At 43.9% G+C, this 26840-nt stretch overlaps 1 protein-coding gene across 3 annotated transcripts; it reads right to left on the bottom strand.

Annotated features, from left to right (window-relative positions):
• Positions 1 to 10298: 10298 nt before the first annotated feature.
• Positions 10299 to 22694, bottom strand: LOC148054187 (dnaJ homolog subfamily A member 1-like). Of its 3 annotated transcripts, none has more exons than XM_087770702.1 (9): positions 22604 to 22688; positions 22357 to 22498; positions 21731 to 21908; positions 20369 to 20473; positions 20030 to 20257; positions 18473 to 18587; positions 13079 to 13194; positions 12422 to 12522; positions 10299 to 11126 (listed from the first exon to the last, which is right to left on the bottom strand). In XM_087770702.1, exons 1-9 carry the CDS (start codon positions 22633 to 22635, stop codon positions 10908 to 10910), a joined length of 1236 nt encoding a protein of 411 aa, XP_087626828.1. In that variant the 5' UTR covers positions 22636 to 22688; the 3' UTR covers positions 10299 to 10907. The 3 variants fall into 3 exon arrangements, with proteins under 3 accessions (XP_087626828.1, XP_087626829.1, XP_087626827.1); XM_087770703.1 differs by having other exon boundaries at positions 10300 to 11126; positions 22597 to 22694; XM_087770701.1 differs by having other exon boundaries at positions 10300 to 11126; positions 22601 to 22663.
• Between the last annotated feature and the right edge of the window lie 4146 nt (positions 22695 to 26840).

Raw genomic sequence — 26840 nt, 5'->3', positions numbered from 1 at the left:
TTGCAGAGTTTCCAGTGTCTTTCACGTCCACAGGCCTGGCTCTGATAGTTCTGTAGAAGCTATGGTTATAGCTTCTTATAAACTCTGATACATCAATGTAGAGAAAAGTGTTGCACACTATAAAAATACCTCCACATCTTGGTTTTGAGCATCCTGTCAAATGCTCTATGATGGATGCTTTTGTTCATTATTAGTAACAAAATGGTGAACATTACGCTGCTTTAACAAATTGTTTAAAGGCTGATTTAAAAAAATTCTTTTTTCCAGTCAGTCTGTAATTTGGAGGCATGCACCCCATGCTAAAAACAGTTTTAAAGGCCACAGGTTTAACCCTGGTAGGCAGCTAAGCACTACACAGCCACTCGCTCACTCTCCTTCTCCCCAGTGGGAAGTGAAAAAACTTGAGAGTTGAGATAAAAACAGTTTAATAAGTAAAAAACCAAACAAAATGAAAAGAAACAAAAAGAAAAACAAAACCCAGACAGACAAGCAAGCCCAGCAAGTCCCCGAGAAACCGTCAACCCTGGCAAACTTCCCCCCCAGTTTTATTGCTGAAGCATGACGTCATATGGTATGGAATATCCCTTTGGTTAGCTAGGGTCAGCTGTACTGACTGTGTCCCCTCCCAGCTTCTTGTGCACCCCCCAGCCTACTCACGGGCAGGGCAGTGAGAGAAGCATAAAAAGGCCTTGACACCATGTAAGCACTGTTCAGCAATAGCTAAAACATCAGTGTGTAAACCAACACTGTTTCCAGCACAAATCCAAAACATAGCCCCATACAAGCTACTATGAAGAAGAATTAACTCTATCCCCCCACCCAAAGCAGTACAATCTCCACCCCTTCTTTCCACACTATGCAATACATCCTCATTAGCCACCCTCCCCCCTTCCCATCCTTTGATATAGACACAGATATTATTCCCTTAGTCTATGGGCCACCTTTCTGTAAAATGTCCACAAAATGTCCTTTTGAGTTTGTTTAGTCTATGACATTTGGGCTCCATCTGTTGCAATGCTCGTTCCTAGGACAGGAGAGATGGTGTGGTGTGTTGGATTATTGCACACCGAAGCTAGCTCAGGTTGCGTCATTCGCTGCACTTGCACCCAGTTCCTTATGAGATTCATTCTTCATTGGTTCAGGTGACTCCTGCAAGGTGTGGATAACGTTGACATATAGCAGACACAGCAGTGGCAACATACAAAACATCATATAACACTGGCATCATACAGCAATGGCATCTATACAACTCAAATCATGGATTATTTTCACCCAAGGTTAAATCTCCTTGAGGTACACATCGGACCTCCCCATCCTTCAGCATTACCCACCAAGTAAACCCAAGTCCTTGAGCAAAAGCAATCCCATGAATGGGTTTGCCTTTTCCCAAGGAAGGACTAAATCAGGACTGTCTTTTCCCAGTCAGTTCCTTATGTGTACTATGGGGACCTGAGGACACCAAGCTGGGTGGTGCAGTTGATTCGCTAGAGGGAAGGGATGTGCCATCCAGAGGGACCCTTGACAGGCTTGAGGGGTGGGCCCACATCCATGATCCTCAGTGAAGTTCCACAGGAAGGCCAAAGCGCAAGGTCCTGCACCTGGGCTCGGGGCAGTCCCCAATATCAGTACAGACTGGGTGATGAATGGATTGAGAGCAGTCCTGCAGAGAAAGGACTTGGGGATACTTGGTGGATGAAAAAATTGGACATGAGCCAGGCAGTGTGCGCTTGCAGCCCAGAAAGTGTGGTGGTGCATCCCCACCCACCCTTTCCTCTGGACGACCTTACGACCACAGGGACCCCTGCCAAGGCTTGGCCTCTGAGCAATGAGTCTGGCTTGATCAGGCGCCCCTTGGTCGTACCAGGCACTCTTGCATGGCTGGGAGCTGGGGAACAAGAATGCCTTGATCCCACCTGGCATAATCAGTCACCCCTTGACAAGCTTGGGAAACACCTCATTGTGGATCGTAACTCAGGCGGATAGGTACGGGAGGATGGTACCTGCCTTGCTGAGATTAATGAGAAGACTCAGGCAATAACTGACCACAGCTGTGGCCAGAATGGAAATTCTTATTGATGCCTAAAGTCAATCATCTCGCAAACCCTATAAACAGCAGTACCACGAGTAGAGCCCTTTGAGCTCTTCTGGACCGCTGTGCCAGTATCTCTGAGCGGGACGCCTCTCAGAGCTGCTAACTCTTAAGTTTGCATACGGAGGCCTGGCGACAGGACCTGGGCTGATCTCCAGTGCCCTTCACTCCTTGAGGTTCAACCCTTCGCCCGTTGAGACAATCACTGAAGTGAGTATTTCACTGAACTTCAGAGGGGGAATTTTTGATGGGTATCTTTATCTGCGCATATCAAACTCGCGAGGGATTTTAAGAGGTATTCTTTTATTAGGCCTATTGTGTGATTGTGTGTGTGTGTGTATTATACAAATACTGTAGTAAGCTTTATTTAATCACTTTGTAGATGCTAGAGTAACCAATGATTAGTTACTACTAAATTCTTCTGATTCTCTCCTTACTGTGAATAAACCTAAGTTGCTGCTAAATACATATAATCCTTAGACATAAACCGTTGACCAAGTCTGAGACTAGGATTGGATCCAGCCGCACCTAGGCTCCTCTCTGAGAAGGAGTTTAGAAAGAAAGGGGGTCCATGCCGAACCTCGTGACTCAACGGGAGGGCCTCCTTTACCCCCCCCCCGTATTCCCTTTTTTTTTTCTCTCTCTCTCTCTCTCTCCATATATTCCATTCATTTAATAAGTAATAGAGTGAACCTTGCCATCGAACTCTGTTAAATCACCCTTTTATAAATTTCTATTAAAATCACTATTTACAAATATCCGTGGCGGTGATTATTTAAGCGACCTAACCGCTCATTTGTGACAGAAAGCCAATCGAATTCTGGGCCGCGTAAACAGAAGCATGGCCAGCAGGTCGAGGGAGGTGATTCTCCCCCTCTACTCCGCTCTCGTGAGAGCCCACCTGGAGTGCTGCGTCCAGCTCTGGGGTCCCCAGTACAAGACAGACGTGGACCTGTTAGAGCGGGTCCAGAGGAGGGCCACGAAAATGGTCAGAGGGCTGGAACACCTCTCCTATGACGAAAGGCTGAGGAGAAGAGAAGGCTCCGGGGAGACCTTATTGCGGCCTTTCAATACTTGAAGGGGGCTTGTAAGAAAGATGGAGAGAGACTTTTTTACCAGGGCCTGTAGTGACAGGACAAGGGCTAACAGTTTTAAACAACTGAAAGAGGGTAGGTTTCGGTTGGAAATAAGGAAGAATTTTTTTTACGACAAGGGTGGTGAGACACTGGAGAACAGGTTGCCCAGAGAAGCTGTGGATGCCCCATCACTGGAAGTGTTCAAGGTCAGGTTGGACGGGGCTTTGAGCAACCTGATCGAGTGAAAGATGTGCCTGCCCATTGCAGAGGGGTTGGAACTAGATGATCTTTAAAGGTCCCTTCCAACCCAAACTCTTCTATGATTCGATGATCTATGACTTTATCTCCTTCCACAGTACATAGGGGTTTCAACTGGGCAGGGCCAGGTCGACTGGCAGATTGTGTTAACTTGCCAAGTGGCTTCCGCTAAATTTGTATCCCAGTGCTTGAATATACCAGCACCCATTGTTCCCAGTATAGCTTTTAACAGTCCATTGTATCATTCAATTTTCCCGGAGGCTGGTGCGTAACAGGGGATGTGATACACCCACTCAATGCCATGCTCCTGCTGCCATGCAGTCTGGATCAGTCCATGGCAAATGGTAGGGCTGTGCTTCAACCCCTGAGGCAGTCGGTTCCAGGTGTATTGGACACCCCTCCACCATGTAAAAGCAAACTATGGCCTGCACTCTGCTGCCAAAGGGATCAAGAAAAATGCTTTGGCAATATCAGTTGTGGCATACCACTTGCCTGTCTTTGACTCCAATTCATATTGGAGTTCTAGCATGTCCGGTACGGCAGCACTCAGCGGTGGTGTGACTTCATTCAGGCTACGATAGTCCACTGTTAACCTCCGCTCTCCGTCAGACTCTTGCATTGGCCATATGGGACTATTAAAGGGTGAGCAAGTCTTGCTGATCACTCCTTGGCTCTCAAGTTGATGAATCAGCTCATGAATGGGAACCAGGGAGTCTTGGTTTGTGTGATATTGCCAACCGTCATGGCAGTGCATAGTGCACTGTCATGGTAGCAATCGGCACCTGCTGTTCTTCGACACACAGCAACCCCACAACAGAAGGATCCTCTGAGAGACCAGGCAATCTAGACAGCTGTTTAATCTTCTCAGTTCCTACAGCGGCTACACCAAAGTCCCATCGGTACCCCTTTGGATCCTTGACGAACCCATTTTGAGATAGTCAATGCCAAGGATACACGGGGCCTCCAGACTGGTCACAATAGGATGCTTCTCCCACTTGTTTCCTGTTAGGCTCATCTCAGCTTCTAACACAGACAACTGTTAGGATCCCCCCGTCACTCCAGAAATCCAGATGTGTTCCGCCCCCTGTACCCTGATGGCATTAGGGTATACTGTGCACCGGGGTCTACCAAAACCTTATACTCCTGTGGGTCTGATGTGCCAGGCCATCAAATCCATACAGTCCAGTAAAGCCAATTGTCCCTTTCCTTCACCTGGCTGGAGGCAGGGCCCCCCTATTCCTGATCAGAACACTCATTACCTGACTCCTGTAATTGCAAACCGGAAGTCTTTTCACCATGAAAGGAGCCCAAGCCTCTCTATGTGTTGCCCAGGCTACACTGAAATGACTTTTCACAGGTGTGATCCCACTACTGACCGGCATGGTCCTTTCATGGTACCAGGCGTGGGGTTCGAACCCATGTGGACATACGTCCATTGGATCAGTATCAGAAGGAGGAGAGGTGTCCTCAGCCCATCTACTGTGTCTGGGGAATTGCTCGACAGCAACCGGAGCAGCAATCTTCTTGGATGGACCCTTATTAGCTGCTGTTTTTTCCCACAATTCCCATACACTGGCTTCCAGGTCCGAGGCAGGTACACCGTCCCACTTCCTCATGTCCTCCCCATGGTCACGCAGATAGAACCACAGGGTGGCACGTGGCATGTGCCCACGGTTCCCTTTCCTTTGAGCAGGGAAAAGCCAACTTTGGCCTGTAGAGAAGGACTTGGGGATATTGGTGGACAAGAAATTGGACATGAGCCAGCAGTGTGCGCTTGAAGCCCAGAAAGCCAATCGTATCCTGGGCCGCGTAAAAAGAAGCATGGCCAGCAGGTCAAGGGAGGTGATAAACAAAAACATACAGAGATACAAACGTGAACAACAAATGATAAAGGAGAGCCTGATAAGAACAAACCTGTTCAGTCCCACAAATCAGCAAGGATAGGTGGATTGTGAGAATGTTTATTTTTTCAGTAAGGTTATCTGACTAAGGACCTTGCCAATTTGGGAGGATAAGGAAAGGGAGGGAGACAAACACGCAGAGACACAAAACCTGACCAATTAGCCTTAACGAAGACAATAACCAGAAACAAACCTGATCAGTGGCACTAATGGATGGGTTATCAAGAAACAGCAGGCAAACCAGGACTTTGCAACTGATAAGGATGCAAACCTGAGGGTCCAGGATGTTGGAGGGGGCCAGTGGGACTATGCCAACTGATGAGGGAATGTGCAGGGGAAGGGAATTGGGGAGGAAAAAAGCAGGGGTAGACAGAAAAGGGGTATAAAAGGGACCAGTCAGTATGCTTTTCTGGATGAGCCCTGTGCCCAATCACCAGTCTGTCCTATCTTCTTATTAAATCCTTTCTTAACTATCTTCCTGCGTAATCTCACTCTGTCCCATGTGTGTGTGTGCTGCAAGGACTGTTTGCCAGCTATTGGGGAGACTGGTACGAGTGGACTGGGTGCCAGCTACTGCAGTCAAACCAGGGGTGTAGTCACCCCAGGCCTGTGGTGTCAGCTACTGGAGCAAGTAGGGTCTCGGTGCCAGCTACTGGAGCAGGTGAGTGTCTCTGCCACCAGCCACTGGGGCGGGAACAGTGTGTGTCCCAAAAACCAGCTACTGGGAGGACTGGTGTGAGACAAGTGAGGGGCTCAGCACCAGTGGCTGCAGCGGGACTGTGGGTCACAGTCTGTTTGCCTGGTGCTGGCTGCTGTGGGGTCAAAGTGTCTCTATCTTCCCCAAACCAGGTGTGCATTAGGGTGTGCATGTGTATTTGCTAGCAAACTTCAAGCTGGAATAGCCAGCAAGTAGGGGACCCGTGGGACAGGTAAGAGGGCCTGGGATACAGGCAGGGATATCAGATGAACAGAGAGGCCTTGCCAGTACTCTGGGGATCCACAAACATGTGTGTGCTTGTGAATCTAGAAAGTGTCATGTGTGTGCCTTCACTAGTGACCTGTTTCTGCCAGCCAAAGAAGAAGGGGAGTTGGCTGTGTGTGTTATGTGGTTTATGTGAGTCCTATATGTAGGTGCTGTTGAAGGCAGTGACTTGTCTCTGGCAGTCTTTGTAGCCAGCCATGTCAGTGTCTGGATGCGTGTGTCTCTGGGGTACGTGCTCAGCTTCACTACTGGTTGAACCTGCAAATAGGAAAGCGGCAGCCACGTCCCTCAGTCTGGGCAGAGACCCCAGGCCCCCAGGCTGGGCTCCAGCATCTAGACAGGAGGAATCCCCAGGCCCTAGAGCTCCTGGAGGTGGTGGCTGCCTATAACATCCCTGAACAGTACTAACATTTACCATAATACCATAAAAATCTTTATCTTCTTAGCTAGAGTTGTAAGTTGTAAAATTGTTGGCATTCAACACAATTACAATACTATTTTGGAAAATGTTACTAAATTTCTTATATAATCTAGGAAGAAGTTTTACCCCTGGCAAGTCTTCCATATACCACGCAGTTTTACCTGTAAGAGTTGAAGGCGGCTCAATTTAGTGCTTTAATTAACATTTAAAAGGTATTGTACACTGTTGGCCCATGTGAATTACTTTATTCATGAATTGGCTCTACTGAAAATAGCTAGCTGTGTCCTATCTACAGGCACAGGAAATGTGCATGAGGGGCACCATTTAATTAAAGTCTTGTTTGTCAGTTCCAGCATATTACATAGTGATTTAATCCTCCTACTTCTGCAGTAGGAACTAATGAATTTCAGCCTGGCTTGTGTGTCAACAGCCTATCTATCTACACGCGCAAAATGAATGTGCAAGAACTATAGTCCCCTGCAGCAAAAAATATACAATCTCAGGTTTCTGTACAGTTGTGCAAGAATGGGCTTAACTTGCTTTTTTATGTTCCTAGGGAAATACCCCTACCTAAGTAGCACGTATGTGCCCACTGTTATCAAGTACAATCCTGCTCTGACACCATAACCATCTTACTACCTGCAAAGGAGAAAAACACACACACACACACACACACAAAACCCAAAACCAAGCCATCAGCCAATTTCTCTACATCCTATTAGAAACTGAGGGATGACTTGCACAGAAATCTGAGTAATTGCTTACAGAACAACTCCTTTACAAACAGCTTCTAAAGTAGATTAAGCCCTCATGAGGTCAGAAAGAAAACCTTTACTGAAGTTCAGGGACATCATGAAACAGAAAGCAGTAGAAATGTGTCACTAGCTTCTTGTGACTAGTAACAATAGCATCCCACTAGTAACAAATTCCTATTGGTTCCACTTCCATTGGAAGATGTGGTGACATGCACAGATGTCACAGTTAGTGGCCTGACTGTGCCATCATTGGGGTCACTGTTTTGTCGTTAGGAGGCGAGGTGGCTGATCACCAGGTTGCTGTCACTTAATTACGAGCAGATCACAGTTCAGACATTAAAGGGGGTTTTGGAGGCCTAGGACAAAAGGTGATGCTCTTAAATATGGCTCTCATACTCTGATGCAGACCCATGTCTCATTAATTTCTCAGTATCAGGATTGGTTGAAGTCCTTAGGCCTCCAGTAGACCAATTCATAGCCTTCCCCCTCCTGACATACTGAGGGTAGAGGATGTAGCTGTTTCTGCAGCAGCAGCTGTTGCTGGTAGACAGCTCAAGTTGTCCAAGCAGCCCTTGTAGATTACAAGGCTCTTGGTGTGTCCAGGCAACCTATGGGGTCAATGCTTTTTCCAAGCTGCAAGTAGCAAAGTTAGCACTGTTGACACAAGTCATTAGGGCAGTAGGATTAACACCTTATCTCCTGACTTGAGTATGACTCACATAGCAGTATGGGCACAGGCTAGGTACTAAGTTTTCACATTTATGGCATTTACTAAAATGAGTTTGCATATCTGGGTTGAGGCACTTTTCCAAAGCATTTTTAGCTTAAGTCTGTAACCATGTAGCCCTGTAATACAGTATTGCTATTGCTAGTAACAGGCCATAAGCTTTATACTGAGTTTGCAAGGCCTCAGGACAGGTGTGTCAGGCCTCCTCTGTCTGAAATTTTCTTGACCTGGCTGCAGCTTTTTTTTCCCTTAGTTTAGCTGTGACAGCCATTTCTCTAATTGACCAAGTTGTTTTACTTTTATCTTTGTGTGATGCAACCATAGTTTTATATAGATAGCAATAAGAAGCAGTTGTTCTAGATAGAATGAGATATTTACAACTAACACAATGATGTAGAGAAATATAGGCCTAGTATGACAGCAGAGGCCTCCAAGAAGTGGAGACAGAGGATGCGGTTGTAGAGGTATACACGCATGGGATGATAAAACACGGGGCACATGCTGGCACTGGAGATCCCACAGCTATAAACAACTCACCCATGGTCACTTAAAAAACCTGCAGACCTGGAGCTGGACAAAACTAGCTTCAGGGGTAACAAAGAGAACAAAGAAATAATATCTAACATATATAAGTGTCAAGATATATAGTAATTTTAGATGTAACCTGGAGCTGCAGAGCAATGAAGGAGTAGGGTATAAAAACATGTTAGCAAATGTATAAAAGTGACCATGAGGGGATACTAGAGGGAGGAAGAAGAAACCATCAACATGAACATCATATTTCTCCTTGCAAAGGACTCCAGCTGCTGACAACTCGCTGTAACACCCCCCTCCCACCAGCAACACCAGCATCTGACCTTAGGGCTCAGAGAAGCAGTGAAAGGGTAAGCATAACACCAAGAAGAGGTGTAGAAACTGTGTGTATGTGTGTGTGTGTTGCACTTAATTCTATTATTACAACTTTTTCCTACATAAGTACTCTAGCTGCATTATTATTCTCTGTTTTTTTCCCAGTAATAATTAGATCTAGACTAATGATAATGGTTCAATTAGACTGTTAAGATTTCCATGATACTAAAAATAAGTTATTACATTCACATAATTTAAATAAAAATATGTTATATATTAAACATATATAAAAACAATATATATAAATATATGAAAATAAAAGTTGTGCTTCCTCTTTAGCCATAAACAAGATTTTCAATGTAGCAAGTCCAAGAGCTAGAAATTGCATTCTATTCCTTCCCCTGCCTGAAGAGAATTGTCCCACTGATAAGGCAAATGCTCCTATCAGTCACATGGGCGTAGCTGACTATAAACTCATCAATGGTAATTTGGAAAAGGAATTTGGCTTGCAAAATTTCATTCCGACCAGGTGGAATATGCAGAGTTCTTTTGAACTCATTTATATTTTGACCTCTAATCTGTAAGAACCCAAAATAATAATTCCACTTGAGACAAGGATCATGTAAATAGTTGCCTTCATAAAATAAAGGCCGTAACACTTATGGGAAGAACTAGCCCAAGGAGCCTGCTCCAAGAGCTCCTTTCCTGACTAACCCATTTTTCCCAATTTTCAGGGATTCTCAAAGGGGAGGGAAGCATTATAACAGGAAAGCAGACACTGCTTCCCAGGACCCGATGGTAGACCAGGACTAAACTACTGTGCTTGAGGTTAAGACTGGACCAGTCTTCTCAGCATGGTCTATAAAATAGCATATTTGTACTAGGATTAGCAGTCTAGAACTGAGTTTTCTTAAACTGAAAACTGGTCTAAGAAAAGCAACATTGAAAAATGTTAGAATTACATTGAAATTTTTCATCTACAATGATTAGAACATTCAGACAGAACCAAGTTAAAATAATACCTCTCTGCTTTTCTCCTCTACAGGCTCACCTATTCCTATGACCTCATCTGCTACTGCTTTACTTAACACATCACTATAGATTACATGATTTCAATAATGAAGGTGGAAGTCAAGCTTCACATGGCAGTAGGTCAACACAGATTCTGTATTTTAGTCATGAACAACCTACATTGGCTATACACAGCATAGCACAGAACAATATTTAAGTAGCAGCTGGTTAGAAACAAAAAGTTTTAGGACTAGCTCACTCCATCAGGACTAAAGCTGGCAGACCAAGAAACCATTAATTCTTAAATAAACTGGTAAATCACACAAGTTTAATGGACGTGAAAAAAATTAAACAAATTTGTGTCAGGTTCACATATTACACATTTGCATTATAGAGCAAGTTCTGATTTGACAAACAGCAGTGCAAATCCAAAAACGGTAGATATATCTTGATAATATTCTATTATATTAGAAGTACTTGTGCATCCTTCAGTAAACTGCAGCTCTGCAGAGCATCAAGAACACTACAGACCAGGCACTTGAACACAGATAAAAGAATTGCAGATTTAGTCAAGAAAACTATTCCAGACTGCTTGTCTGACAGACAGTGTTTGTGATCAACTTGATCTGCACTTGCATTCTGGAGCTTTATACAAATTGCAAAGTCATTTTTCACATTACCACCTTAATTTATTTATGCTTTTAGAATGAACTATAGCTGAATTTAACAGCAACAACAAAAAAAATATATCAGGAAGTGAGGGTGAATCACCTGTAGTCCTTCACTTGTCTACTGACACATATAAAAGTGGCATCACAGTGGTTATTAACTGTCCCTTTTAAGAAGTCTGACATTCAACACCACCTCCAGGGTGATGCTCATCATCTTCATAGGCTTCTCCATTATAGCAATGTCTTCTGTCTTGAGCTGGATCAAAGTCCATTAAATCCACTTGTTCCATTTCCTCAGTTTCTTCTACTTCCTGCCTTGCAGGTAGCAGTTTTTCCAGCAAATACAACTTATCTGAGGAGAAGAAGCCACTACCTGGGAAGTTCACCTGAAATAAAGAGCTGCACTTACTGAATTTGGCTTTAACTGGCCTCTATCTCACTTACTACAGATCAATTATCTGCCAGCATCAGCTTTATAATTACAGAAGACTTGAAAACCCATTGCTAAGGAAATAATTAGGTCACTTGCCAGTCTTTCACAGCTGCCAAAAGTGCATTTCTACTATATTTGGCAACTTCACTGTCTTGGCTAGTTCAGTCTTTTTTCTGCCCCAGACTGCCATGTTGAAAGGGCTAAAAGATATCCTCAGCTAAAGCCAGAGTAGGGGGACATAGCAGTTAGAGATTACCCGGATTCCCCTCCCATCAGTACTAATGAAACTCTTCAGCAATTACAATTGACTAGCTGATCCCCTTGTTCCAATACAAGGTCAGTTATATTTCAGTTCTTCCTAAGACACGTTGGAGGCCAAAAAACATGTCAAACATGAAAATTCACAGGATATCCAAACAAGTTATTTCAGTACTTAGTATATTTTCAGTAAAGAGCTATTTAGAAATGTCGCGATTTAACCCCGGCCAGCAGCTAAGCACCACACAGCCACTAACTCACTCCCCCACACTCAGAGGGATGGGAGAGAGAATCGGAAGATTAAAAGTGAAAGAACTTGTGGGTTGAGATAAGGATAGTTTAATAAGTAAAGCAAAAACTGCGTGCGCAAGCAAAGCAAAATAAGGAATTTGTTCACAATTTCCCATCGGCAGGCAGGCGTTTAGCCATTTCCAGGAAAGCAGGGCCTCAGCACGCATAATGGTTACTTGGGAAGACAAACGCCATAACTCCGAACGTCCCCCCTTCCTCCTTCTTCCCCCTAGCTTTTATTGCTGAGCATGACATCATATAGTATGGAATATCCCTTTTGTCAGTTGGGGTCAGCTGTCCTGGCCGTGTCCCCTCCCAAGTTCTCGGGCACCCCCACCCTACACTTGCTGGTGGGGCAGTGAGAGAAGCAAAAAAGGCCTTGACTCTGTGTAAGCACCGCTCAGCAATAACGAAAACATCCCTGTATTATCAACACTGTTTTCAGCACAAATCCAAAACACAGCCCCATACAGGCTACTATGAAGAAAATTAACTCTATCCCAGCCAAAACCAGTACAAGAAAGAATTGGATACCTTCAGTCTGTAGCCTTGTGCATTGCATTAGGTTATCTGACCACACTGCAAGAAACGCACTAAACAAGACACTTGATTAGCGTCTCTTCTTGCTTGAGTTATTACTTAAGGTTGAAGTTTTGCATGTTCAGTGTTAAGCTGTATCATGGAAGCTGATTCGCTTACCTTGAACTCTATGATTAGACGTCCTTTTTCGTATGGCCTACGATATACTGGCATGCCTTCATTCAGCACACATTTAATATCCCCATGTTTGACAGTCTGGCCTTAAGTAAATAAAAAAATAAGAAAAAAAATCCAGGCAGGCAAAACAAGCAATTTTAGTTTAAATTCCTTTCAGTATGCATTTGTGCAGCCTTGTAAGCTGTGTTTCAACAACTATACTGATATCCTGTAGTCTAATAGGGACCTACTGCCCCATAGCTTTTGTGTAGGAGAACAGGTACACATCTATGCTATATTCTACCATTTTGTATGCTTCTCAAAGGGAGCATACCTATGAATGTCAAGTATTCCATGAGTTCCAAGTCTGAAAAATTTATCTTCAGAGACCTTGAGTATCCTCAGGATATCAGCACATCCATGAAGTAAAGTTTGTTACTGTGTCATACGAAGAAACATGTAGTTACTGTTGCCCACTAAGGAAAACTTTTATTTGTTTAAAGCTCTCTGCTGTAAAGACTTGGGGGTGGGGGGTGGGGTGAGGAAGAAGTAGTATTTTAAGGATCAATCCTTTCTGCTCCCCTATGCTAATTGCTTGCTTTTCAGCTTACATTTGCTGGACGTACAGATTTTTTTAGCACAAAGCAAACCAACACTTACCAGGATGAGAAGTAATAATTATAGTTCTATTATCCAGTGTTGTGATAGGCTTTTGAAAGCCACACAGTGCTTCAACCAGCTGTATATCCATGCACATAACAAGGTCTTCCCCTTGCCTATGGTAGAACCAAGCAACAATAGTCAGGGGTGTGGGAATAGGAAGAGCGAGAAGGACCATGCCTAACTCAGGTATTAAATTTGGTAAAGACAATAAAGTTGGAATCTTAATACTAAGAAGCCTGACCAGTAAAATAGAGAACATTAACTATTAACTAAACCAACTACTTCAGGGATAATACCTGTGATAAGAGCCATTTACTACTCAAGGACAGTTATTCAAAAGCTAACCCCCCAAACCATATCACACTCAACAGCATTCAGTTTCATTTCACTATGCTTTCCCCTTCTGGGAAAAGGTTTGTCTCAGCCTCCAAACTTCTACTGCTGGGACAATTAATCCCTTCTTTAGCATTGTCCAAATTGGACAAAAATTTGCACAATACTGTCATATATTAGCACAATCATCTAAAGAAACAAGACGCAGCAACACTGTTTTAATCAATCTGTTTTATTCTTCTCCAACATAATTTCTGGCTTTCAGATGTTGTGGGCAACACTAGGGATCTAATATGATTTTGTACCTTCTTCTTCCTTCTACTTAGTTACATCATTAGGGGAGACCAACTTCCCTGAGATCAGGCTGCTGCCCTAATCTGGTAAAGCTGATCTTTGACTAATTTAAATATCCTCACTTAAAGAGCAGATGCCTAGGGAAGAGTACAAGAGCAAGGCAAGCACACAACACTGCCCCAGAATACACTCAGCTTCCAGCCCTTATCAGGACATCTCAAGGACTTTAACCTGGAAGTGTAGTTTTATTTTTTTCCCTCCCTTTCATGAAATCTATTGATGGCTATCAACCATTGACAGCATCTTATGCCAAAGATTTCCATAACCACATACAAAGCGTCACTTCCAGTTCTGAACCTCACAGAACCACAGAACGGTTGAGGTTGGAAGGAACCTCTGGAGGTCACCTGGTCCGGCTCCTCTGCTCAAGCAGAGTCACCTGGAGCAGGCTGCCCAGGACCATGTCCAGACAGCTTTTGAATATCTCCAAGGAGGGAGATTCCATGACCTCTCTGGGCAACCTGTTCCAATGCTTGGTCACCCTCACAGTGAAAAAGTGTTTCCTTACATTCAGACAGAACCTCCTGCGCTTAAGTTTGTGCCCACTGCCTCTTGTCCTGTTGGTAATAGTAACTGTAATATCTCAAGTGATACTAAGAGACGGACAACAGTTGGTCCTACACAAATTCTCCCTCTTTCTTCCTCCCCTCTTTTCTACAAGGAAGGATCTACTTAAAAAAAAAATAAATAAATAAAAAATCACTCTCCACACAGAAGCTATTCTATCTTTTCCTCATTACCCTTCTTTAAGATTCTCCAGTTCTACTGTATCTTTGTGTACTGGGTTTGACTGGGATGGAGATAACTTTCTTCATAGCAGACCATGCGGTGCTGCATTTTAGATTTGTGACTTACTTTCACCTATTAAACTATCTTTATCTTGAACCACAAGTTTTCTTGCTTTTGCTCTTCCTATTCTCTCCCTCAGGATGCGGGGGGAGGGGAGTAAGCAAGCAACTCTGTGGGTGCTTGGCTGCTGGCTGGGGTCAACCCACCACACTTTACAATGTAAAATCTGCATTACATGCAGTATTCAAGGTGCAGTCACACCACAGATTTTATATATACAGCAATGGGCTTTGTTGTCGTCGTCCCATGTCCCCCCCCTGGAATTCCTAACATTTTACTTGCTTCTTAGCATTGAGATGATCTATTCATAGATCTGTTACAACCAACATTTTGGTACTGCTGAGATCCCACTATTGTGCAAGTATTTAAGTTTATGCACTTCATTTTACATTTAACATTCAACTTAAATTGTCATGTTTGTTGCATTATATCATGCAATCATTCTGCAACTCTAACCAACTTCCATCTTCCTTACCCTGTAAAAAGTTCTGTATCATCAACAAGTCACCGCCTCAGAGTTTAAATGAAATTAAAGGTTCCCCAGTGCAGCTCTTTTTAGGACTCATTCGGGGTCCCATCACGTTTCTTTATCAGACGGAATTATATTCTTACCTGGTTTCCTACTTCTTATCCAGTCATTTATCCATGTAATATTCCCTTCCACTCCTCAGTGGTTTAGTATATTCAAAAACCCTTTGCTGAAGAATTTCATTCAATGCCATTTTAGGAATTCAATGGATCACCTGGATCTCCCTAGTCTGCAGTAAGCACCACTGCAAGTGTGAAAGCTTGAGCATTTCTGCTTAAAGAAATCTTAATTTGAAACAATTCAGCCAAACAAAGAGTTAATAATTTCTGCTATTAAAAATAATAACCTGAAGGTTACTGTAGATGAAGTAGATACAGTAATTTTAGTGAGACTGAAAACAAAACACAGGGAGCTCAGAACTAAACTTTTATTTCAAGAGACGTCAGAAACAACTCTTGACTTCACTAATCAGTTTAAAAAGAGAAATTTTAACATGGAGAAGGGGACAGCCTGAACACTTAAGAACACTCAATCCTGTGTTGTAAGTAAGGGGGCCTTTTAAATGCAGCTGGATAAACTATCAAAGAATCATGGAATAGGTGAGGTTGGAAGGGGCCCTTTGGAGGTCTCTAGTCCAACCCCCCTGCTCAAAGCAGGGTCAACTAGAGCAGGTTGGTCAGGGCCATGTCCAGTCGGGTTTTGAATAACTATAAGGATGGAAACCCCACAGATTTTCTGGGCAATCCATTCCGGTGTTTGACACCACCACTCCCAAGTAAAAAAAAGTTTCTTTTTAAGTGGAATTTCCTGTATTTCATTTCATGTCCATATGTACCTTAGATGCTAAATACTTTGCAATGATTTTTAAATTAAGATAGCTGTGGGACAGTATTCTCATCTGGACTACAGTAAACAAAGATATGGAGCAAGAAGTTAGTTAACCAGTTGGCCTTGAAGGCTGATGCCCAACTGGGGATTTATCAATACAAAATTCTAGGTCACATGAAGACTAAAACCTTAATATATGCAGCAAGCTCCGATGGAGATGATTAAGCGTAAAGGTAGCAATGAAATTACTAGGTCAAGTGTTCCAGTCACAAAAATTATTTCCAGCAGAAATAGGAAAGTATTTGTGCCACTGAACAAGATGGTAGCAAAATTCCAAGTCTCATACATTTCTGTTCAGCTACATTAGATGACAACTCAAGTAAAACTCCCTCCTCAACACTAGAAGAGCTTGATTTGCAAAATGGGGTGAATGCAATTGCTTATAGATACTGTAGTATAAATATTAAGGAAGACAGTTGTATACATTTATTGTATACATTGATGTACACAGGCAGGTACAAGTTAGTTGCAAGAAGTTAAGCTTGATATTTAACTTGAATATATTTAGGTATCAGCATCCTCAAAGAGCCTTCCAAATGGAATCACAAGAACAAAATAGGACTTAGCTTTATGAGCAGTGTAAAGCCAGAGGCTTGAAATTGTCATAAGGTAGTAACTGCAACACCTACTACCAACTAAACAACAAAATATATCTAGTAACAACCAGCTAGGTTTTAAGACAGGACTGAAAGAAGTCTGTAAGGGAATCATCTCTCCTATGCCTCAGTTGCCTCCTTCAGAGTCTCCTACACTCCCTCTGAAGGTCTGGTGGTAAGGAAGTTTAGAAAGCAACTCTGAGTCACTCTGAAAGGAGCTTCTAGATGAAACCAGGATGCATCTAGTTAAGTCAGAACTGAGAATTAAAGAAATTACATTAAAGTCAGCACAAATGATGTCTGCATGTGCTGGGATGTTCAGGAGTTGGTTAGTTTAAGGGCACCTCAAACCTATTAAAAGGACTTGGACCTGTTAAAAAGGATGAATTTAAAGGTGTCTGGAAAGAGACTTGCCTGGAAAGTTTTAGACCCTGAAGGGACAGGAGGTACATTCCATCTGCTCCAGAAGCGGCATTACCTCAGCATAACCCCACAAAGCTACTGATATCAAGGAACATCTAAGGACGTTAAAGCTGAAGCCAGTGCAGGGGGATGGACATCAACACTCCAGTACAGTCAGAACTTCAAGTCCCAGGTAACATAATAAATGCATGGACCAGACATACCCTTTGACACAACTGATTCATCACCTGGTTTCACTGGAAGCTGGGTAGAGAAAATTGCTCATCACTAGCCTGCCAAATGCCATGAAGGTTCCGATTCTTTAATCTGTGAGCTCGATGCTGGAAGCTGCTAACAGTAGTATTCCATCTGTCCTGCCTCAGCACAAAGTTTTGGCACCAGCTTCTGGAGTTAAGCACCATACAAGACTGCTGATCGGATTGACTACAGGCTACACTAGAGCCTTTGACCTGTCATTTCTACTTACTGGGACAAAGGGATGAGCTGTTAGACTAAGTGCCCCCACGTTAAGAGACCAACCCATTGTTCCCCTCATGAATGCTCTGAGCAGCAGTTAGTTGCACTTGGTACCTACTGCTCATCTTCTAGAGGTGGCCAAAGTTCTGCTTTTTCCAGAAGAGAAGCTACTACATGACAGACTCATTCCACAAAGTAACTTGAAACAATGGACTTTAACACAAAGCAACATTGTTAGGCAATGTGAAGTACTTGACTAACATAGTTGACACTACTCAGTTCAGTTCCACTTCTGCAAATTATCAGTCCTCTCCATTCCTCATGTTACCCAATGCATTCAGGCAAGGAAAACACATAGGAGGCAGATCACCTTGATATTATGCATATAGGATGCACACTTCTGACCATAATGCGGCCATAAACAGGATCCTGAGAAATAGCACAAGCACTGAAGCTTGGCTTCAAGGCAAAAGAAACTACATAACAAGCAGTTGCCTATGCTAGATCAGAGTTTGGTGTTGTAAGACTTTCACAGAAGGAGGCAAGAACAAGGAATTAGTAAGACAACAACTGCTAAAGATATTCACAGTTATTAAGAAACAATTATTTTCCAACATTGGTAGTCCTTAGAAGTTTGTGAATTCCCAATATCCATAACTCCCTTAGGTTTGTCTTACTTCCTCTCCCACCCTCAGAGAAAGAAAAAAACTCACTCCAAACAACCCAAAAAATAAACCATATAACCACAAATCTTGTACGTTTAGAGCACCAACTGCTTTGACTAGTTCTACCAGTACTTCTATAAATATGTCAATATCTGACAGCCCAAACCGACTCACAAGTGAGCTCTAGACATATAGTCCTATCTGACAACATTTCCAGTTACTAAAAACAGCCAGTGGTAACAGAGGAAGCTTGAAGACAAGCATCTCAGGAGCATGCATAAAGACTCATGGAGTTTACCTTGTAAGCGTAGGGTGATCTTTTTGATCTAAGACGATAATTATGTCCCCTGGCTCTAGTCCTGGCTCTTGGTCCCCTTCACCATGGAATGTTATTTTCTGACCATCCTTCATTCCTATTGCAGAGACCACATATTTCAGCTTTTTCTTTTTCTTTCCTCTCAAATGTAACAATGTGAAATATTTTAATAGGCACTAGCTTGTACTTAGGATATTACTGAACCTTGAGATTGCAACATTAGGACCTTTGCTTGAAGCAAGTATCTTACCAACTTATCTTTCCAAAACATGTTAGTACTGCCAACTTGAGCTACGTTTCATAAGCATGAAATCCCATTCTAGTAGAAATTAGTCACCTGCCAAGATAAAAATCCTTGAGGGAACTATTATCAAGATGGCTTCTGTCATATGCACAACCACTACAGAAGAGGCGTAGAAGAAACGCTGCACACAAAGCTTGCTTTAAGAAGCTGATAAGTCTCTTAAGTCTGTAGCAGAACTACTTGAGAGAAAAGATCTCAATGCCTTCAGTTTAGGAAGCACTCTTCCTAGCAGCGTGACTGTCACTCAAGAAAGCAACTTCACCTACAGAAGGGTTATTGCACTATTAATTCTAGCAGCCTCATGCTACCTGGTAGAAAACCGGGATGACTACAATAGTCAAAATTTTGCTCTTTTCAGTAACTTTTAAAACGGTGTTTAAAAATATCAGTGATATACTCTTGCCAAGCTTCAAGTTTAGTGTTCCTATCATATTCCTCCTCTTAAAGATGAGACATTACATAAAGCACGCTTAAGTAGAGATGCAAAACAGTTACTCATTACTGTTAGGTACGAGTCTATTGTAAGCCACATGCTTGCCAACGCATTTTATCTTTCAACTCCAACTCCTCCAAAGACCGCTCCCACCTACTTTTGAGCAGCCTACTGTGAAGAAAAGTGTTTGTTGCTAAATCGCCTCACATTCCCTTATCATTCTGGGGATTTAAATTCTGAATTAAGTTTTGCCAGACATAAAGGACACAATGTCATCAGGGTGACATAACAAAATAAATTCTAAGCATTATAGGCTTAGCAATGTCTTCACACTTCAGAAGACCTGGTCCTCCCCTTCACAGTAAAATGCCATAAAAGTGATCAGATTCTGTAGGGTCTCCAAAATGTCAAGATAATAGTTAAACTTGCTTAATAAGCTAAAAGTGATGTATTTGATTTTTTATCAATCCAATTAACTGGTCAGCATTTTTACTTCTGAACCTGCTCTTATGGAGATTAGTTTACTACTTGCATCATTACAAGCTTTGGGATTAACACTTAGTAATGTATATAGTAAGCGGGCACTAATACACAAGTAATCACTCTTGCTTAAAGGCAAGTCTACCTTTAAAGAGTAGGAACAGGCTATTGTACTGAATTGCATATCCAACTGTTACTCATTATAACGAGGGATCAACACCATGCGCGAAACTCCTGTTTTAGTGCTAAAAAAACCCCACAAACCACCAGCCCCAATGACAATCTATTTAAATATAATACTCCAAGTTAGTAAAACCCTTACCTTTGTCAATGTGAACTTCTAGAATCTTCTTCTCTCTAACAATTTTTCTGCCAGTGCAGCTCTTGCACCGGTCCTTGGGGCTAATACGCTCCCCATGCCCCTGACACTCCATACATACAGACTGAATCTGTTGCACCATTCCTGGACCAATCTGGTGAATTCTGATTTGCATGCCTGTGCCTCTGCAATTAGGACAGCATTCTATTGCACCCTTCCTACCACCACGACCTGACGACAGAGTGAAAAATCAAACAGTTATATTTCCAGAAGAAACCAGAAGGTCAAAATACATTTGGAGCTTCAGAAATAACTAATGTCTAGTTTTAGTGTTTAAATTACCTTCGCATTTGTCACAGATCACATTCTTCTGCAAAGCCAGCTTTCTTGTTGCACCATTATACAGATCTTCTAAGCTTATCGACAACTGATGAACAACATTTTTGCCTATAAGGGAAAGGGAGGGAAGGGAGAGTATATTTATTTAAATGTGATAGCTTGAATCCAAAATTATAAGTTTCCCATGTTACTATGTTCAAATTGCATTAGAATAAGCCTTTAAAAGCTTTAACACTTCCTATTTATCTACTGCTGTTATCAATAGCTTTTTCCTATTTAATCTTACAATTATGTAACAATTATCATTGCTTTCTTAGTAATCTTTTTCAGAAGGAGCCAGAAGACTCCTCCATGAAAGTATAAGCAATAATAATAAGAACAAAATACACTGAGATTTAGGTTTCAGATTTTAACTTTGTCTAAAGGGTGAAAATAGACAAGTATGTTTGGATAACCACAGGAAAGTAGGAGACAGTTCCTACAGCCAATTAAATACTACTGCCACCCCTACTCCCCCCTTCCCCCTGGAAGTTTCCCAAAACAGTTGGGCAATTGGATTTTTACAATAAGGAACTGGTTTTGCCGAGTAAAGTTCTAATCAAATCCATGGTAAGGCTAACGAGTTCTTGCTTACTGAAAATGTTTTGCTGTATGACATTCTGATATAAGACCTTCTTTTCTTTCATTTATCAGCACTGCATATAAACTAAGAAGTGATATAGTCAGCACTACTCTTAAACATAGTTTTAAAATTAATATTGACATCTTTGCTGATACTATTGGTCTGAACTTCAATTTGGATCGGCATTTTAGCTTTACTGCAGCTTTAACCCAATTCCACTGGACAGTACAGAAGAACAATGAGATCTCATAAATGAAAAATGCTTTGTTCACTTTATTTATATGCTGCTACTTTTAACTAAGGTCTTTCAGCTAGAAGTGATTTAAAAACTCAGATTTTGACAGTACACTTGCAGTACCTTAGTTACCAAGTAAGATACTTTTTACCATCCCATTCCTGTTCTGTTTTATTAAAAGGTAGGCTTATCCTTAGAAAAAGGCTTCCCAAATGCAGAGTCTAGCTAGGTATTAAATTAACATAAGACAACTCACAGATCTGAACTACCAGTGTATAAAATATGTGTACCCTTCTCATTACACAGGTACTCCTTTCCCTACTCATTTTAGGCTTTAAAGGCTAACAACAGTTTTATATGGTTTCCAGAATACAGCTATAAGATCATTTTAATAGCCTTGATGCAGTCTTGCAAGCCACACTATTCACCCAAGGCAAACTTCAGCACTCTTTCACATACAATGGTCATACTGTTAAGTCTAGAGCAGCATCAGAAGTAGGAACATTACCTCGTCTCTCCCTTTGCATCCTCCCACCACCTCCAAAGAACAAGTCAAATATGTCCATGGGTGACCCAAAACTACTACTGGAGCCACCCTCTTTGACAGCCTGCTCACCACCTTTATCATACAGATCTCTCTTCTTCTGGTCAGACAGTATCTCATAGGCTTGGGAAATCTGTTTGAACTGTGAAAGATGCACATTAAGCCTCAGACCCCAATCTTTAAGCAGCAGCTCCCTCAGGAGTCCATTCCCCCTGCCCCCAACCTGACAATCCTCCCTCAAGTGCCCATTCCCCCCCCCCCTCCCCCCATCAGGTCCAGCCAGAACCCCTCTCTCCACCAGGGGCTCTCATTCCTACCGACCTCCCCCACAGGGTCCCTCAATTTACCATTAGACCCCCTCCCCACTCCAACCAGGCCCCTGGCAAGAGAACACTTCCCTCCCCACAGACAACAGGGTCCCCCCCAAACCAAACCTCTCCCCTCCAAAAGCAGCAACAATATCTGGAAGGGTCTTTATAATCTCCCCATCCAAGCCCCTCGCTTCAGTCAGCCCCTAGGCAAAAATCAGGGACGACTCCCCCCCAACCCCTCAGCAGCTTCGGTCCAGATCCCGCTCCCTCAACACTAACCTTCTCACCCTCGTTAGGGTTCTTATCAGGGTGATATTTTAAGGCCAGCTTACGGTACGCCTTCTTCAGCTCCTCAGCAGAAGCACTGGGCTTCACCCCCAGCACATCATAATACAGAGTCTCCTTCACCATGGCGACAGACCTACAAGAACACTAAGCAATTAATCCCAACATACGGACACACCAACCCCCTCATCAAAGGAAAGAATCAAACCGCACTACACAAAATCTAGAACTTACTTACAACCTTTCTGGAAAATTCCAAGCTAATGTCCACATCCAGGGAATTCTGAACCGACAAAAACCCACCCCCGGAAACCCCACCCTCTTAGTTGTTCGGGGGGTGGGGAATCAAAGGGAGGAGACCCAGTAACAGGCTACGAGTCGGTCATGCTGCGATTACCTCACTAGACTACAGTTCCCGGCAAGCACTGCGGTCCACCCAAAACCACAATTCCCAAAACACACTGGCCCTCAGCCGCGTCCTGGGCCGTGCGCAAAACTATGAATGGTTCCCTAGGCTATTTGCGGACTATAGTTCCCAGCATGCACGGGGAGCAGCCTCGTCGCAACGCTCGCTCTATTCATGTCTTAGTGACTTATTTCCAGGGCGTGGTAGTGGTTCAGTTCTGATTCTCTCTATTAAATGTCCTTTTTTGTTGGTTTGAAAATTCAGTGAATGGATACCAACACTGGGCTTTAAGCCCAGTTTTATATAAAACAAACCAGTTTTAAATATAATATTGATGGGTATGAAAACTTTCACCTTTAATGTTTGTCCAGTTGTCATCCTGCAACTTAGCTATCTCACCAGTTTGTGCCTGTTTGGACAAAAGGGGAATTTTTTTCTGTCATCAGTTGATGACAGTATGACTAAAAACTCACTTTGGTATTTGTGCAAGACTAGGCAACTAGTAAACAGTTTATATGGGCTATAAGACAGATAGGAGTCACTCCTGATATTCCCATTCAACTGAAAACAATAATTCTTGTCTTAATGAAGGCAAGGAGAGAAGGAAGTTATATTAGCCTGTTTTAATTGTCAACATGGAAGGAAGTGCACAACCATAAGTGACCAGTATAGTTGGTAAAACAAGCTAAACTTTCAAAATTCTTTCCATTCAAAAATTACATCTGTTCTTCAGTTATCATCTCTGCTTTTACAAAATTATCAGAGAAATATCTTTTAAAAATGAAATAAATAACAGCCCTCTACAATTATATCTACTTTAAGGGTATGTGGAAGGAGAGTGCCTGCTCCTTTAATGGTATCTGGTCAAAAAAGCCATAAACAAGAACATACAGAGACAAATCTGTGTGAGGTGCGACCAGGTGGAGGATCTGCTCAGCCTGGTGGCAGAGCTGAAAGAAGAAGTAGAAAGATTGAGGAGTATCAGGGAGTGTGAGAGGGAGATACAGACTGGTGGAGCCACTCCCTGCCATCCCTGAGACAAGCATGCCAGATGGAAACATCAAGAGAAGCAGAGGCTCCCCTACCCTCTTGCCACCAGGCAGAAGGAGGGGACCCAAGAGACAGAGGGGGATGGAAACAGATCCCTGCTCGGCGCAGCAGGCGAATCCTCTCCTGGACTACCTTGCCTTCCCAGGTGCCCTTACACAATAGGTATGAGGCTCTGGAACTTGAGGGCCAGGAGGATGATGATGCGGACAGTGATCCATCCAGGAGGTTGACTAGGGGGAGCCAGTCAGCCCCATGCATTACAACTGCCGCTGGTAAGAAAAAAAGAAGGGTAATTGTCATAGGCGACTCCCTTCTGAGGGGAACAGAGGGCCCGATATGCCAACTGGACCCATCCCATAGGGAAGTCTGCTGCCTCCCTGGGGCCCGGGTCAGAGACATTACTAGGAAGCTCCCTAGGCTGGTACAATCATCTGATTATTACCCGCTATTGGTTGTTCAGGTTGGCAGCGATGAGGTAGCCAAGAGAAGTACAAAGACAATCAAAAGGGATTTCAGAGAACCGAGGCGATTGCTTGAAGGATCAGGAGCGCAGGTAGTGTTTTCCTCCATCCCTTCAGTAGCCGGGAGGAATACGGAAAGGAGCAGGAAGACCCATCTCATTAACATGTGGCTCAGAGGCTGGTGCCAGCGGTGGAATTTTGGGTTTTTCAATCATGGGGCAGTTTGCATGGCACCAGGCCTGCTGGAGACAGAAGGAGTTCACCTGTCGCAAAGGGGGAAAAGGATTCTGGCTCAACAGTTAGCAGGCCTCACTGAGAGAGCTTTAAACTAGATTCAAAGGGGGAAGGGGATAAAACCAGGCTTGCTAGGGACGAGCCTAGGGGTGGCATGCCTGTGTTGGAAAAGAGATCAGTAGGCCAACTGAAGTGCATTTACACCAATGCACGCAGCATGGGCAATAAACAGGAGGAGCTGGAAGCCACTGTGCGGCAGGAAAACTATGACATAGTCGCCATCATGGAAACATGACTGGAGTGCTGCAATGGATGGCTATAAGCTCTTCAGAAGGGATAGGCAAGGAAGGAGAGGTGGTGGGGTAGCTCTATATGTTAGAGAGTGTTTTGATTGTCTAGAGCTCAATGATGGTAATGATAAGGTCGAGTGCTTATGGGTAAAGATCAGGGGGAAGGCCAACAAGGCAGATATCCTGGTGGGAGTCTGTTATAGACCACCCAATCAAGATGAGGAAACAGATGAAGTATTCTACAAGCGGCTGGCTGAAGTCTCACAATCCCTAGCCCTTGTTCTCGTGGGAGACTTCAACTTACCAGATATCTGCTAGAAATACAACACAGCAGAGAGAAAGCAGTCTAGGAGGTTCCTGGAGTGCGTGGAAGATAACTTCCTGACGCAGCTGGTAAGCCCCGCTGGACCTGCTGTTTACAAACAGAAAAGGACTGTGATGGTCGGAGGCCGTCTTGGGCACAGCGACCATGAAATGACAGAGTTTTCGATTCTTGGAGAAGTAAGGAGAGGGGGTCAGCAGAACTGCTACCTTGGACTTCCAGAGGACAAACTTTGGCCTGTTTAGGGGCCTGGTTGAGAGAGTCCCTTGGGAGGCAGTCCTGAAGGGCAAAGGAGTCCAGGAAGGCTGGACGTTTTTCAAGAAGGAAGTCTTAAGGTCGCAGGAGCAGGCCGTCCCCATGTGCCGAAAGATGAGCAGGCGGGGAAGAAGACCGGCCTGGCTGAACAGGGAGCTTTTGATGGGAGAATCTCCATCCTTTATTGGATGCGGAAGGAAACACTGCCACAAAGGATGAGGAGAAGGCTGAGGTACGTAATGCCTTCTTTGCCTCGGTCTTTAATAGTCAGACTGGTCATCCTCAGGGTATTCAGGCCCCTGCACCAGGAGATGGAGACAGGATGCAGAATGAAGCCCCAGTTGTCGAAGAGGTGGCAGTCACCGACCTGCTCCTCCACCTGAATGCCCACAAGTCTATGGGGCCAGACGGGATCCACCCGAGGATACTGAGGGAGCTGGCCGAGGAGCTTGCCCAGACACTTTCCATCATTTACCAGCAGTCCTGGTTAACCGGGGAGGTCCCAGATGACTGGAAGCTAGCTAATGTGACACTAATCTACAAGAAGGTTCAGAAGGAGGATCCGGGGAACTACAGGCCTGTCAGCCTGACCTTGGTGTCGGGGAAGGTCATGGAACAGATCATCTTGAGTGCCATTATGTGGCACGTGCGGGACACCCAGGGGATCAGGCCCAGCCAGCATGGGTTCATGAAGGGAAGATCCTGCTTCACTAACCTGGTCTCCTTCTATGACAAGGTGACCCGCTTAGTGGATGAGGGAAAGGCTGTGGATGTTGTCTACCTGGACGTTAGTAAGGCCTTTGACACTCTCTCCCACAGCATTCTCCTGGAGAAGCTGGCTGCTCATGGCTTGGATAAGTGCACTCTGCGCTGAGTTAAAAACTGGCTGGATGGCCGAGCCCAGAGAGTGGTGGTGAATGGAGTCAAATCCAGTTGGCGGCCGGTCACGAGTGGTGTTCCCCAGGGCTCAGTGTTGGGGCCAGTTCTGTGTAATATCTTTATCGATGATGTGGACGAGGGGATTGAGTGCACCCTCAGGAAATTTGCAGATGACACACCAAGTTGGGTGGAAGTGTCGATCTGCTGGAGGGTAGGAAGGCCCTACAGAGGGACCTGGACAGGCTGGATCGTTGGGTCGAGGCCAATTGTATGAGGTTCAACAAGGCTAAGTGCCGGATCCTGCACTTGGGTCACAACAACCCCAGGCAACGCTACAGGCTAGGGGAGGAGTGGCTGGAGAGCTGCCTGGCAGAATAGGACCTGGGGGTGTTGGTTGACAGCCGCCTGAACATGAGCCAGCAGTGTGCCCAGGTGGCCAAGAGGGCCAAGGGCATCCTGGCTTTTATCAGAAATAGTGTGGCCAGCAGGACCAGGGAGGTGATAGTGCCCCTGTACTCGGCACTGGTGAGGCCCCACCTTGAGTACTGTGTTCATTTTTGGGCCCCTCACTACAAGAAGGA

This window comes from Nipponia nippon, unplaced genomic scaffold (genome assembly GCF_047370975.1).
Source record: "Nipponia nippon isolate SJK-2023a ecotype South Korea unplaced genomic scaffold, ASM4737097v1 scaffold_33, whole genome shotgun sequence".
NCBI classification, from domain to species: Eukaryota; Metazoa; Chordata; class Aves; order Pelecaniformes; family Threskiornithidae; genus Nipponia; species Nipponia nippon.
This window is presented reverse-complemented; position numbering and strand designations above follow the sequence as displayed.